At 41.4% G+C, this 15,520-nt stretch overlaps 1 protein-coding gene across 3 annotated transcripts; it reads left to right on the forward strand.

Moving 5' to 3' along the window:
- Positions 1–468: 468 nt before the first annotated feature.
- Positions 469–14,581, forward strand: map2k2a (mitogen-activated protein kinase kinase 2a). 3 transcript variants are annotated; one of them, XM_089000649.1, is made up of 13 exons: positions 469–534; positions 680–877; positions 4,017–4,747; positions 5,360–5,570; positions 5,895–6,041; positions 6,116–6,193; positions 6,316–6,367; positions 7,327–7,451; positions 9,107–9,320; positions 9,393–9,457; positions 9,538–9,599; positions 12,848–12,893; positions 12,974–14,581. In XM_089000649.1, the coding sequence occupies exons 3-13, from the start codon at positions 4,659–4,661 to the stop codon at positions 13,082–13,084; spliced, it is 1,200 nt and encodes a 399-aa protein (XP_088856775.1). In that variant the 5' UTR covers positions 469–534; positions 680–877; positions 4,017–4,658; the 3' UTR covers positions 13,085–14,581. The 3 variants fall into 3 exon arrangements, with proteins under 3 accessions (XP_088856775.1, XP_088856776.1, XP_088856777.1); XM_089000650.1 differs by lacking the exons at positions 469–534; positions 680–877 and having other exon boundaries at positions 2,559–4,339; positions 4,659–4,747; XM_089000651.1 differs by lacking the exons at positions 469–534; positions 680–877 and having other exon boundaries at positions 2,563–4,339.
- Positions 14,582–15,520: the final 939 nt, after the last annotated feature.

The raw sequence follows: 15,520 nt of genomic DNA on the forward strand, positions 1-15,520 counted from the left end.
GCCAGTGTCTTTTTGTGCCGGTCCCAAGCCCGGATAAATACAGAGGGTTGTGTCAAGAAGGGCATCCGACGTAAAATAGACGATAATCTCATACTTTTTAAAAGCCTGTAATCGTTGGTTCGCGGGCTACATTGTTAGTTTCCTTTCGAGGGCCTTTATGAATTTGGATAAACCATTAAAATGTTTCATCTCTGCCATATAGTACATACAGAACACACAACAAACGAATTAGTTTTCAAATCTGAAGTCAAGAATAATGACTAGTTGTACTAAATTCATCCTGTCTACTTGATATCTAATTTAAACCAGATTATTTTCTTACAGACAGTGTATTGTAGGTGTTCAAATACCTGACATGTTTCGGCGTATACTTCCGCCTTCGTCAGAGTGTCACGGATGTTGTTGCGACGCGCCTTTTTTTTCAGCTGGCGTTGCTATGAGGGCGTGACCTACCTGTCAGATCTGACAGGCAAGTCACGCCCCCCGCTGTCCGCTCGTCCCCGTCAGGATGCTGCTCCAGGTGGTAGAGAGCATGTAAGGTCCCTCATCCTTGTTGATGGTCCTTGGTTCTCGTTTCCGGATTTCAATAGCCTCCCTGATCCAGCGCTGACGTTTGGTTTCTTCGGTGCGGATGACTCTGGCCTTCTCCCAGTCCATGATGTGATTTTCTCTTTTGCAGTGGTCTGTGATGGCATACTGTCTCCTTCTCACACTCTCTACTACCTGGAGGGACGAGCGGAGAGCGAGGGGCGTGACTTCCCTGTCAGATCTGACAGGTAGGTCATGCCCTCATAGCAACAAGCAGCTGAAAAAGGCGCGTCACAACAACATCCGTGACACTTTGACGAAGGCGGAAGTATACGCCGAAACATGTCAGGTATTTGAACACCAACAATACACTGTCTGTAAGAAAAGAATCTGGTTTAAATAAGAATAATGACTGTTTTGTAGGTTATATATAACAATTTGAAATGGTTCCGACTTTAGCAAGTATCGTGGAATTTCACGAGTTTAATTTACTTTCACGGGCTGAATACAATGACGCTTGAGTTTGATACCCGTGGTTTACGTGAACAAAACGATTTTTTTTTTCTGTCACATATTACCTCCACGTGTAAACATTGCAACTTTATAAGAATACAGTACAATGACTTTATACAAGAAAAAAATATGAGAACGCTGATGTCATTTTCCAAAAGAATTATACTGGGGATGAAAATCCATAGAAGGCATGTGAAGACAAATCTAATCTATGTTTACAGAACACTGCAATATTATGAAAAAATGTTGTGATGGCAGAAACAAAACTAATCTTTTTTTCAAAGATACCAGCGACACGCTGATTTTAGGCTGAGATTTATTGCCACCAATGTTATTTCCCCATATATTTTATATTTTAAAATCATGTATAATATATTGTCAAATCATATATTGTCCATAATATATTATTCTTATATAGGTGTAATATATTGCAAAATATACAAATGATTGCTGGTTTTCATACATTGCAATATATTCAAAAATAACTTGAAATATATGCATTTATATAGTACATATAATTTGATATTTCTAAATAACGACCACCATATATTACTATGTATATTAGACAATATATTAGTGATGTATGTAGAAATATATGATACACTGTATTTTTATGCATGTAAAATTGTATGGAAATATATGTCACAACTACAAACAGATACATGTTTAATATATGATCAAATATATTGTGAATATAAGTAAATTATATGAAAACATAAACATGAGCATGTTTTTATGTTAAACACGAAACACAAACTGGGTGTATCAAAAGCCTCCTTTATTTTTCATCATCACAAAAAAATATGTTGAGTTGTAAATATTTTCAGTGCAACATTAAAACAAAGACATACTGAACCAAGATTACACACCATTTGCAACACCAAAACAGCGTTCACACTATAACTAAGTGGATATACTAATATGACAACATAAATAATATAGAGCCTGCATGGTGACTGCAGCAATTCTGTTGGCTGATGTGTTTCTTCTCCACTCTTGTTTGAGGATGAATGTTCTACAGAGGATGAAGCTCTCTTCAATGATCAACTTAATTGCAATGACGTGTCACTAAATATCAATAAGTATAGTCGTAGTGACTTGGATGACAGTGTGGCATCCATTGTTGAAAGTGAAAGAGAATCTTCCCTTTTATTTGACGAGTCGTGATGAATCAATACATGAAGAATCACATTTTTAAAAAATGGTCGTGAGCTAGAAAAGGACTTTATGGTGGTTCACGATTTACCCAATCTCAGAGTTTTCTACTTATACTTTTTGTTTTGAGACACAGACTCGCAGGCATGGCTCTCTCAGATCTCCTAGATTTGATCAATATTCACTGTCCAAAAAACGCACAATTAACCTCAAAGCATTTGTTCCTAAAAGCAGAAAGTCATTTACAATGTCATATTTTGTCCAAACTGTGAGTACTATATTGGTGACCTGGATGGTGATGGACAATGTGTTGTATGCAACACAACTTGGAATAAAAACAACTCACTGAAGAATGGAAAGTACTTCATATATTTGCCAATCCAAACATAATTGGAACATCTTCAAAGGGAAGATATTGTGCATTGTCTGAAGTCAAGAGATGGCACATCTAATTCTGACATTTTTGAAGATATTCAAAATGGTTGAATGTACTGTAATCTGAACAAAATTGGAGGCCTACTTGACTGTAGTCATGGATACTCCTTAACACTCGATTGTGATGGCGTGCTGGTTTTCAAATCGTCACTCTTTGGTATTTGGCCATTATATGGAATTGAAAATTAACTTCCTTACCTTGTGCGCAAAGACAATGTTCTACTTTTTGGCTTGTGCTTTGGTGCTAAAAAGCCAAATGTCTATACGTTTTTATAGCCATTCATTTCAGAGCGTCAAAAGTTGTCCACAGAGGGATTTCAGATAACAAGCAATGGCACTTTGGAACAATGTAGAATTGTGGGTGCTCTTATGATGTGTGATTCAGTAGCTAGGCCTATCCTATACTTCAAAACATGACCCAATTTAATGGCCAGTATGGATGCAGCCTCTGCATGCAGCCTGGTGAACAAGTTGAGAAAGGAAATGGCACAGCCAGGGTGTCCCCATGCAAAGATGTTCCAAAGTTTCCTGCTGTGAAATGTCAATTTCTTCACTGCGAGACGAATAAAGGTACAGTAATACCTCGGTTTATAAACGCTTTAGTTTACAAACTTTTCACCGTACGAACATTAAATTCGCAAGAATATAATCTTGGCATACAAACTAGTTTTCAGCAAACTAGCCTAGCCGCACGGAGCGCCATGATGACTGGCGGATTAATTTTCGGCGGAAGAACACCAAACCACATGGTCGTCGGACAGCACCACGGTGGATGGCGGACTAGTTTCCCACACCACTTTTTAGTGCAGACGTGGTTTGTTATCGAGTAGAGTACTTTTGCTGTTATGGGACCGAAAAATACCCCACCACAGGCTTGTGTAAAGCCGAAGACGACACAAAAGAAAATTACGGTTGAGCAGAAGAAGATCATCGAAAAACACGAACGAGTTGTGCGTTTGTGTGATTTAGTTGTCCCAGTACCATTACGCTTATGTCTGATAAATATTCCACATTTTAACTTCATATCTGCTGTCACTGCCTTTTTATCGAGCATCTTCATCTTTATTAAGCTCATAGAGTTGCTTGTTCTGTCGCCACAAGGGGACATTAGCCCGGATAAATACAGAGGATTGTGTCAGGAAGGATATCCGACGTAAAGGCTTGGCCAAAACAAACATGCGAATCAAACCTCTGAAGATGGAGGACACTGATTCGCTGTGGCGACCCATGAATGGAAAAGCCGAAAGGAAACGAAGAAGAAAGATTGACTTGCTCGTAAACTGCCAGGAATGCAGCGTCCTCTGGTTTTGTTGACCCAAAACGCGAGATTGCAATATTTCATTGTGGTATTGTTGTTTTTTTAATATTGTTTTTTCCTCTTAAAGATCTTTCAACTTGGACCATGTCCTCTCGTTGAAGTGACGGGCTCTCCCCGAGGGTGTCACTTGGGTCAGCTGCTTCCTGTATTGACGGACCAACACCTCTACTACCACTAGTAACGGACGAAAGCCCCGCAGCCTTGACACCCGGCCACAGTGGCCGTCTCCCCCACAGCCCGATTGTAACTTGACGGAAGAACGCCGGACGACCACCAGCAGCCGCCCCCGGTGCAACCGTCATTTAACGGGGGGAAACGTGGCGAACCACTGAGTCCTCGCAGCTTCCTTTTTCCGGTAGCACTAGCGAGGTGGCTAATGGCTAGCAGCAGGTAGATAATCTCTATAAGAAGCGTCCCAAAACAGCAATGCGCTTATCTCAACTTTTATAAACACTTTGAAAGGATTCGTTAATCAGAAACGCATTGGTATGTCACGTTTTAGCCAAACATTCGCCTGCCAGGGCTCGTGAAAGTATTTTTTTCGCTGACGTTAGCCAGCCAAATCGTTAGCCACCAAGACGCGTTCCTGTTGCTCGCTAGCGAACGAAGGAAAGGGCCACTTTGCCACAAGTGTTAGGCTTGGTGCACTTAAGTGCATTTTCTGGACAAGATTTGAGATTTTCACAATTTATTCCCTTCTCCCACTGAGATGGCCCCCAAAAAGAGACCGGTTCCGTTGAATATAACGCCCATTGGAGAAGGGCAGCCCATCTCGAACACCACTGATGCTGCAGCTGAGTGAGTACTCTGACAATGATTCCAAAATCTGTTCTACAGTGTCATCTTTGCGTCAAAGTGATTGGCACGTCTGTCTCGCAGTTCGAATCTCTGCTGTGGTTTAGCTGTGTTTGCATGTTTTCACCCGGATTACTCCCACATTCCAAAATCATTAATATATGCTTCATGCCACTCTCTATAAAGGGGATCAAACAGAAAACGACGCCAGAGTCATGCTTATCCGTGGTGCGGTAGTTTTCAAACTTTCTACCAAGCCCACCTAAAAAGCATGACTTAGCTCTGCATCATAACCATAATGTCCGCTAGTTGTGAATGATGTTAAATACAACTGCACTATACGCGGGCCCTGTCTACTACAATAGCCCATATAAATACAATTTCAGGGGTGGGTAATTATTTTTTTCAAAGGAACCGTATAAGAAACCGGCACCGTTGTTGATGGCCACATACAAATAGAAACCACGTTGAGACTGAAAGAACACAGATACAATTGATATATTAAGACACTTACATGGGATGGACTTCAGCCTGCTTTTTGCCTCTAATGAGGACAAGCACTACAAAAAATAGGTAAATTGGGGCTTTTTAAAAGTAATACTCATTTCCTTGCAGAGCAAACCTTGAGGCCTTACAAAAGAAGCTGGGAGAGCTAGACCTGGATGAGCAACAGAAAATGCGATTAGAAGCCTTCCTCACCCAGAAAGCCCAGGTTGGAGAGCTTAAGGATGAGGACTTTGACCCAATCTGTGAGCTGGGCGCGGGGAACGGAGGGGTTGTCAACAAGGTCCGCCACAAGCCCTCAGGGCTGGTCATGGCTCGCAAGGTAAGAATGAGCGAGCATGGACACTTTGTCTTGCAAGTGAACAGTACACCTTTCTTAGTCTAGACCCGACTTTAACATCGGTAGTGAGCGTGGGCTGATCTGAGATTTTGATGATAACGCTGATAACTCTTAAATAATAAAAATAATGATCATAATCATAAATCTCTCTGTACACACTCACACAGGATCTTTTCTTTCACTACACGGAAAAGATACACAGTAGATTTTTTTGCCACTCTATGGTGCAGTTGGGCAAATACATAGTCCCCATCAGCCAATTCCCCCTTCCTCTTATTGCATTAACTTGCTTCCTTTCCTACTCAGTTGATCCACTTGGAAATTAAGCCCGCCATCAGAAACCAGATCATCAGAGAGCTTCAAGTCCTGCACAAGTGCAACTCACCATATATCGTGGGCTTCTACGGCGCATTCTACAGCGACGGCGAGATCAGCATTTGTATGGAGCACATGGTGTGACTCGTTTACATGTGGCTGTCGTTTGTTTCGGTTTATATTCTGGATACTCAGATGTCCTTTCGCTGTAGGATGGTGGATCTTTGGACCAGGTTCTGAAGGAAGCCAGAAGAATTCCAGAAGAAGTCTTGGGCAAAGTTAGCATAGCTGTATGTATTCCGAGTCAATTTATTTAAATTATTTTGACCACAGTGTTAGTGACAAATGGCTTTTACATTCAGTCCTGCTGATTCTAACAGATGTTTATGTCTTTGTTTATGTTGTTCACTAGGTGTTGAGAGGTTTGGCCTACCTGCGGGAGAAGCACCAGATCATGCACAGAGGTAAAAAAAAAAAAAAGGTTCCCATGTGAAACATGGAAACGGGCCAAATGTACACACTCAAAGTGGATTCTCCCACCTAATTGTGACAAAATACGAGAGCATTAACTTGTCATTCGTATTACAATCATATTCTAGAAAAAGTTCACAGACTTGCCTCAGGGTGAGTGGTACTTCAGGAAAGAGTTTGTGAGCTCAGGCGGTAATTACCGCCTGAGCTCAAATATGATTATGAGAAACCTCGCCCCAGGTACCCTTCCCTCGCTCCCGCCCTCTCTAGCTTTTCTCTTTGTTCCCTCATTTCTTTGAGCCTTTGCTTCACTGCCTGTACATGACATTGGCATTGACAGAAAGTCGCGTCTTGGGCGTTCAACTTCATACCATATCCTTCACACAGAGTGGCAACCTAGGAAAATGAGCAGTTTTTAGAGGCACGTTGTTATCATAAATGTGGGGCGAGTTTCAAAATATATGACTTAATTTCTGTGCCTTTGCATCCTGGTTTGATATTTTGATGTCATAACACTCACCTGTACTGTTTACAGCAAGGGTGTCAAACTCATTTTTTGCCTCGGGCCACATTGTAGTTATGGTTTCCTCTCGAGAGCCATTATGAACTTGGGGAAACCATTAGAATGTTTAATAATTGTGTTGACATCCGACAATTTGGAATTTTGGTTCGGACTTTAGCAAGCATCATGGCACTTGACATGCTTGAATTGCTTGCGCGGGCCGAATAAAATGATATGGTGGGCCAGATTTGGCCCCCGGGCCTTGACTTTGATATCTGTGGTTTACAGGAACAGTTACATTGAATCCAATTCAGAAACGCATAGCTTGTTTCGAGCAGTGAATTAATTTGTGGTAAATGATATTCTTAAATCAAAGACACAAAGTGTACTGTATATGAAGGTATTCTGTCTTGTTTTTTTTCCATGGCCCACCCTTCACCTACCACGTAGATGTGAAGCCCTCCAACATTCTGGTCAACTCTCGCGGGGAGATCAAGCTGTGTGACTTCGGAGTGAGCGGGCAGCTCATAGATTCCATGGCCAACTCCTTTGTTGGAACGCGTTCATACATGTCGGTGAGTCAGCTCTGCGCCCCCACCCAGTTTCCTCTGGCCCTATCCCCACTTTCCTTCCCTTTCTTTTCTCACATGGAGTGCCACCACCCTCTCCCTTCTTTCTCACTCCCCCGCCAAGTGGCGAGGGCCATGCCCAGGCGAGTGTTCTTTGGCGCATATGTCGGCGACTGCGTTCTCTCTGTCTCTATCGCTGTTCCTTCTGCGACGGTTGGAGCAAGCGTCAGTCCAATGGATCACCCATTAATCTGCAAAAATATTACAACTTTTATAAGACATGTCTCTCCAACCTGACCTTGCGAACAAAATTCTTTGAATGTGTTTGGCAACAGGCCCGTTTGTATTCAGAGAGCATTTTTAGAATGGCAACCTGAAAAAAGGGATGACGCACGGACTGATGCTTCTTCTGAAGATCACGCTTGAATATGAACTTATAAATGTTGTTTTTAGATTGTCATGGGTTCCAAAAAAAGCTATGACAAGGTCATGTTTACCACTCCATTACATCACCTTTTCTTTTCGCAACACTTAAAAAGAATTTGGCAACTGAGTATCCTAATTGTTGCAGCTTTGAAGGTGGAATTATTTTTCATTCATGCTTGATGGACATTTGATTCGCCTTTATTAGTCTCGCAATGACACAACCACAATAACGAGTCTCCTCCTTGATGAATGTCGTGACCAAAAATGTTGAAAAACAATCCGTATCGGTTCCACATGATACACAACAACTCAAAGTGACAAAAGAAAACACAAAAACACTTAAAAAAAAGCCAGGCTCGTGAGAGCATTTGCTGACTGCTTCCTACTCAGGTGCCATCTTGGACATCATAATTTGTTCAACAGTCCGGGTAGTTGTTGTGCATTTGGTGGTAAATCCATAAAAGTAAATATCTAATGAACAAATGATGATCAAAACAACACCTACTACCCCGGGGATTTGGAATTAGATGAGCTACTAACGATCACATCAGAAATAGCAATATGATGTAAAAGAGGGAGACACGCCAAAAATATATTTTTTCAGGCAAAGCTGACGAGTTTGGGAAGCCTTTGGCGTCTACTCCAATTTTCCAGGTGGTTAATGTGCATTTTCACTCACCAAAAATGCATTTTTTTCAGTGTGGACTAACCAGCCATGACATAATGAGTTGCACAATATTTTGATCTTGAAAATGAGACCGTTATTGAATAATACACCTTTTACAAAGATAACGCTCAATTTTGGATAACATCGCCAGACGGGTCTTGTGTTAGGTTGTACTGAATTGTATTGCAATTGCAATGACAGCTGAGGAAAAGCATATGTATGTATATTCTTTATTTTTGACTCTAATTGCAGCTAGGAGGATGTTAGATGCAAAAAGTAAAGTGGTACAAGTGACACAACCACAACAAATTGTTGAATTAATACATCACTGTGACAGTTTCATTTGAATTTGAGCTTTTTTTTTGTCTCCGTAAAGCAAGACAGTTCAGATTGGTTTGTGTATCCCTGCCAGAAGTGGGCTGCTCCTTTTACTTCTGCTGTTATCCACTTCTCACCACCCTTCCAGGCCACCTGCTACTGCTGCCTTGTGTCTCAACCTTGGCCCAATCCCAAAAAAAAAAAAAAAAACCCTTTGACATATATACCCTACTGTGTGTTACCCCAACAGCCGGAGAGACTGCAGGGCACCCACTACTCTGTTCAGTCGGACGTATGGAGCATGGGTCTGTCCCTTGTGGAGCTGGCGATCGGCCGCTATCCCATCCCCCCACCAGACGCCAAAGAATTGGAGGCCATTTTCGGACGTCCTGTGCTGGAAGGGAGCGAGGGAGAGCCTCACAGCAACGTGCAGAGGCCCAGACCACCAGGGAGGCCCGTGAGCGGTAGCCAAATTGACTTTGTTTCTACACAAACGTATCCAGTGTGACGCGATTTAATGGGTATCTTTGGCACAGGACACGGGATGGACTGTAGACCAGCGATGGCCATCTTTGAACTTTTGGACTATATTGTGAATGAGGTCTGATGAAACCGCCACACACAAATTTACCGTTTATCAAAATACTGGTTTATTTTTAAAGGCTTTTTTTTCCTCCTCAGCCTCCTCCTAAATTGCCACATGGCGTGTTCACTAATGAGTTCCAAGACTTTGTCACAAAATGGTGAGTATTATATCTTTTGTTAAGATGAAACGCAAGGAGTGAAGTGGGTCATGCCAAGCGATTGCACTCCGCACATCTATCAATACATTGTGATGGAAATCCGGTTTTGAGGCTCCCGAGTCCCGTATACTGACTATACTATATATACTATTATGTTTTTATTGAACTGTCGGGAAAATTGGGGTATGGATATTTTGAGAAGCTGGTGGCAATCATCCATTGTCACATTGGCTCATTGTAACTTTATTTGGGTGACACCCTCCACGCTTTGCTTTCAAAGCAGAGGTACGCAAGTCACTACAGTAATCCCTTGCTACTTCACGGTTCGATTATCGTGGCCCTTGATGCACATTACAGATTTTTTTTCGAACCTAAAAAAAGGCCGCAAATGGCAGCGAAAGTCATTGTAGTACAGTACGATGTTAGACAAGAATCTCCTTGGTCCATGATGTTTGCAGATGACATTGTGATCTGTAGCGAGAACGGGGAAAAGGTGGCGGAGAAACTAGAGATGTGAAGGTATGCCCTGGAAAGGAGAAGAATGAAGATTAGTCGCATCAAGACGGAATATATGTGTGTGAATGAGAGGTATCCAAGTGCAAGAGTGATGCTGCAGGGAGAAGAGATAAAGAAGATGGAGGATTTTAAGTACTTGGGGTGAACTGTCCAAAGCAATGGAGAGTGTGGAAAAGAGGTGAAGAAGCGTGTCCAGGCAGGCTGGAATGGCTGGAGAAACATGTGAGGTGTGATGTGTTATAGAAGGGTTTCGGCTAGGATGAAAGGAAAAGTATATAAAACGGTGGTGAGACCAGCCGTGATGTTTGGACTGGAGACAGTGCCACTGAAGAAAAGACAGGAAGCAGAGCTGGAGGTAGCAGAGCTGAAGATGTTGAGGTTTTCTTTGGGAGTGACCAGGTTGGATAGGATCAGGAATGAGTACATTAGAGGGACAACTCATATTAGAGGCTTGGGAGAGAAAGTCAGAGGGGCCAGACTGAGATGGTTTGGACATATCCAGAGGAGAGAGATAGACTTTATCGGGAGAAGGATGCTGAATCTTGAACTGCCAGGCAGGAGACCGAGAGGAAGACCAAAGAGGAGGTTTATGGATGTTGTCAAAACATTTGCTCTGCTTTTTATGCATGTCCTGTACTGTGTTCCACTAAAATTGGCCTTATAAATATTTTTTGTACTCATACACGTGCATTACTAACACATGTAGGGTTTACTACATCGTAGTTTTTCGTCTATCCCGGGTGGTCACGGTCCGCATTAACCACAATAAATGAGGGATTACTGTATATACTTAAAGGACAACCGACCCCTCTCGACAAGTTGTGTCCATAATTTGTAAAATCGCTTCAAATGACTTCTACTAAGCGTATTTTACAAAGATTCCGCCGCATATAGCTATATTTTACATTTTAAGACTCACACTGAATATTCAGGAAGTCTTGTTTTTGAGTTGGTGACGATTCCTGACGTCACGTCATGGAAGGAACGCCCCTGACCGAGAAAGCGACGCACAATGCATTTTGCGGTACTTTGTTTGGTCTGAAAACTTCGTGTTGATCCGTGTTGATGGCGAAATTAGAAGGAAAACATAAATAACGCGATGGTGAATCGTGTGTTGCACCGAGACAACTATTTGATATTCGCTGACAAAAATTCCCAGGAGACAAATCAGCCCATTTCCACGGAGCTTTGGACATGTATGCTTTCCTCTTCAGAACTATATTCCTAACTGGATGAGTAACCAGAAAGCATCTTCTCGAATCTGAAGCCATTGTTTTGATTCTCGAGCAAAGCAAGACATGTTGGCGTGACGCCACGTGCAAGGGACGGGACCTTCTGAAACTGACCACTCCCAACTTCAATTTGAAGGGGTTTTAGACACTTTAAGTCATTTTTATTGGTGTTTTGCATTTGACTAAAAATATCATCCTGCATGTTTTGGATTAGATATCCCTTTATTAGTCTCGCAGTGGAGAAATGTACATTTCACAGCAGCAAAGTTATGAAAGGAGTGAATGTTGGGTATTTTAGATATTATAAAACGTTTTTCTGATGTCAGTTCGGAAACAAAAAAGTAGTGGCGGTTGTCCTTTAAGCATTGCTGTAAAACACATTACGGCAGGTATAAAGCTACAGTAGTGTCCGACCAGCAAGATGTCACTTATTTGTGGTCTCACAGACTGGTAGACTAACATCTGGGTACTTGAGGGTGTGGATGCAGAAAACATGCACAAGAAAAACTCACAGACTGGTAGACTAAGTTCTGGGTACTTGAGGGTGTGGATGCAGAAAACTGCACAAGAAAAAATGTTCCTCATTTTGACCAATGCACCGTTTTCAGTTTAATATTACTTATGTGTTTTGAGTGAGGACTGTGGTCATGGAACAAATTAAAGGCGTCTCTCAAAGCATCTTGGTATGTCTATTTTGGATGTGGTCTATATATTTTTTTCACCCAGTAGCCACTATTTGAACAATTTCTCTTGTTTCATGTCATGAAAACGCAATCGCTGTTATTGTTTTTCAAGTACAGTGAGACCTCAACTTACGAACTTAATTGGTTCCCAGACAGAGTGTGTAAGGCGAAAAGTGTGTAGCTCAAAAAAAATTCCCATAGGAAACCATTAAAATGGGAATAATCCGTTCCCGGGTTTCCATAAAATATACTTTTCAACTAAATAAGCCTTAAAACTACACACAACATACCTTAGTCTATGTATAATAAATGTGCTATTGTATTGTAATGAAAGAAATACACTGCATTGCATCATAAAGTCACTTTATTTATATTTGTGATGGTCATTTATGGCTTGATGGAATGGCGTTGGAGGTCGAAGGTCAAAAGGAATTGCTGTTTGGAAAGAGAGGCGCATTACATGATGACTGTAATTAAAGAAATAAACTGGGCTGTAAAATAAAGTTTTATTGACCTTTTTGATGGTCGTTGATGGCTTATGGAAGGAGAGTCACCTTCCATAAGGACTGTTGGTAACTTAATCTCTGGTGCTCTTCGGTCGTGTGCTTCCGCCGAAGATCACTCCGCCAGCCGTGGTGGGTGTGTATTATGAAAATAGTGCTTATTATAAGGTTTAATTTTCATAAATTTGACGTTTGTAAGACGAAAAGTTTGTAAGATAAGGTGTGTGTAAGTTGAGGTCTCACTGTAATTGACAACTCATAGCGGTTTGCCATGTCACATTTATGACCTTTTCTTTCTTTTTTCTTCTTCACAGCTTGATCAAAAATCCAGCTGAAAGGGCCGATCTGAAGATGCTGATTGTATGTAGTTCCACTTACCCTGTTTGCTTTACTCTCCTTTGTTTTAACAACCACCCGTGTTCCCTGCTGTTTCTCTCCAGAGTCACTTATTCATCAAACGATCCGAAGTGGAGGATGTGAACTTTGCCGGCTGGTTGTGCAAAACCATGAACCTCAACCAGCCCAGCACCCCAACCCGCAGCACTGAGTGAAGCGCGCCTGTCTGCCCTCCTCGAGTAATGCCCTCGTTACACCACTGCTGGGTCTTGCTTGCATATTTACATACATTCTCACATATATGCACACCCGCACACACACACTTTTCCCATGTTGTTTTTGGGCTTATAAACGGCTCCAGCTTCCTCTCATGTATTTGTTCACCAGCAGCAGCTGCAGGGCTCTCGAGTCGTCGTACTGTAAGACCACAACTTCACCTGGCCAGTGTCACTTTTCCATTCGGTTGCATGGTGGGGCGGGACGGTGTAACGCTTTGATTGGCACACTTGTTTTATATTAGCTATTCTCTATGAATCTTTTCTATGGCGATCGTTGATCGTAGCTGGTGGAGCTGTATTTTGATAACAGCGGCGATTGGCAAAAGAAGAATTTCAATATAGTTGAATTGAAATAGTTGTGATTAAGGTGACTGCAGCAATTTTCGTTTACGCAGACCCCTTTTGTCAAAGTAATGACCCAAAATCATCTGCCATTTCGGAATTACATTTGTCTGGGATAAAGCAAACGGAGAAGGGCACATTGATTTTTGTTTCTTTTTTTCCTGTTCCTTGGGTTAAAAAATGATCGCTCTGAGGATCACAAACCAAAGAGGATACTCGCACTTATCAATGCCTGATCAGTACCCCTCCTTTGTGTCGACACATTTATGATGAACCGTATATCAGTGCACTTTGGATGAAATTCAGTGCTGTTCCGTTGACATTGTTTCCTCATACATTTCAATCACACTCTCCTACAACGGGAAGTTAGGAATATACCACGCCTTTTAATGACGCTGAGAAAACAATGATCAAAAATGTATTCATGGGATGCTATAGCATGGTTTAATCTTTCTTATACTGTGCGTGTATTTGTTTTAATGGTGCGGATGATCAGCCGTTGCTTTGATGAGAACCCTCTGTGCTATCAATATGAATCATTTTTGTTCCCTAATATATTGTTTTCTTTGTTGTTAATCTGTACCTTTTCTCCATTGCTGCGGTGCGTTTTGGTTACGCTCCCCGCTGTGGTACTCCTAAAGCAGCCAGCCCACTTGGCACGTGTGCTTTTTGGTAAAACGTCGCTCATCTTTAATGCAAATTTCGGTATAATTGGACCGTTAAGTTTAAGGCAAAGATTTCAGTCGCACAAAAAAGGGTTCAACTGAGAATTGCGACCAGTGTTGGTTACACGCTTGTGGTGTTGCCAGCCTTGCTTGAGCACGTGTTACTTTTTTCTTCTATGCTTTTTTTGGCTGCCCTCTTCTTCGCCAAATCCTCAATGTGCATTCGTTCCCAGCAAAAATGAATGCGTCATCACTTGTATGTGTACAAAATATACAAAAACTACAGGAGTACTATTTTGCAGTCTTAATATACAACTTTTTTGATGTATGTAAATGACAAGGAAAAGAGTCATTTATTATAATATAAAACGTTGGATATGGTTCTAATGTATAAAAGGATGAAATAAAACTTATTTGTGAATGTAAACTTGTTTTAATGTGAATCATTACATGTGTGTTTCCAAAGGCATCTTTGGGATATTACGTGATTAGCTAGAAATGACAGCATGTTTGTTGTCCAAGCAATCTCTTTTATCAATGTAATTTTCTTGGCTTCGTGTGTGGAATTCCCAGGCTTTGTTTTGGTCGGTTTTCCATCTTTCACCCAATACCTTAATTGAGGACTAAATTGGTGATCCATGTGAATGTTTGTGTGTCTCATTGGTTCCAATTGACTGGTGACCACAACAGTTGCTCTTTGCCCTTTGTCAACTGGCCTCGGCTTTATTTTACCAAGTCCCTCATGAGAAGTGTTATACAAGATGATTGCATTCGCAATAAGTACAAGTAAACGTTTTGACTTTTAATGTTCACTATCCATGACCATGTTGAGTTTAATAGCCCTTTTAAGGTGTTTAAAGTGGCATTCACAGTTTTTCTGAGTGCAATATTTCTTTGGAAGTTTTTTTTTATTTAAACGGGAGGAACATAGTTGCTCTGTGACGTCATTGGTCGGCGGGAAACATTCTCTCCAGTATCGTCCCTCAGGTACTTAAACATATTTTCCACATTCTCATAATGACTCTTCATTTGGTCTACATATGAATTATGAAGATGCTTGTCAATCTAAAGCTCAAAGTAAATCTGTTGATGGTACGGATGGGTAACAAAATACAGTAGCCGTAAAAGGCGAGAAAGTGCTCTAGTTAGCATTCGGGAGTTGCTAGCTCACTCTGCTACTAGCTAGCATGCGGGATTTGCTAGCTCACTTTGCTAACTTAAATACTAGGTTTGATTTTGAGAAACTACATGATGTCATTGGTCAGCCAGTGGAGTGGTACGTGGACTACAAAATGCATTACTGTGGAATAAAATTCCACGGTCGGGAATCTATCAGCATTTTAGCATGACTTGCTCTCTCACTATG

This window comes from Hippocampus bargibanti, linkage group LG07, assembly GCF_051943395.1.
Source record: "Hippocampus bargibanti isolate YZ-2025 linkage group LG07, ASM5194339v1, whole genome shotgun sequence".
NCBI classification, from domain to species: domain Eukaryota; kingdom Metazoa; phylum Chordata; class Actinopteri; order Syngnathiformes; family Syngnathidae; genus Hippocampus; species Hippocampus bargibanti.

Bases quoted from the DNA above. Each gene is read 5' to 3' on its own strand.
- map2k2a (XM_089000649.1), top strand. From the start codon at position 4,659: ATGGCCCCCAAAAAGAGACCGGTTCCGTTGAATATAACGCCCATTGGA. The intron at 7,452-9,106 runs GTGAGTCAGCTC...TTACCCCAACAG, and splicing joins GAACGCGTTCATACATGTCG to CCGGAGAGACTGCAGGGCAC. The intron at 9,321-9,392 runs GTAGCCAAATTG...TCTTTGGCACAG, and splicing joins ACCAGGGAGGCCCGTGAGCG to GACACGGGATGGACTGTAGA.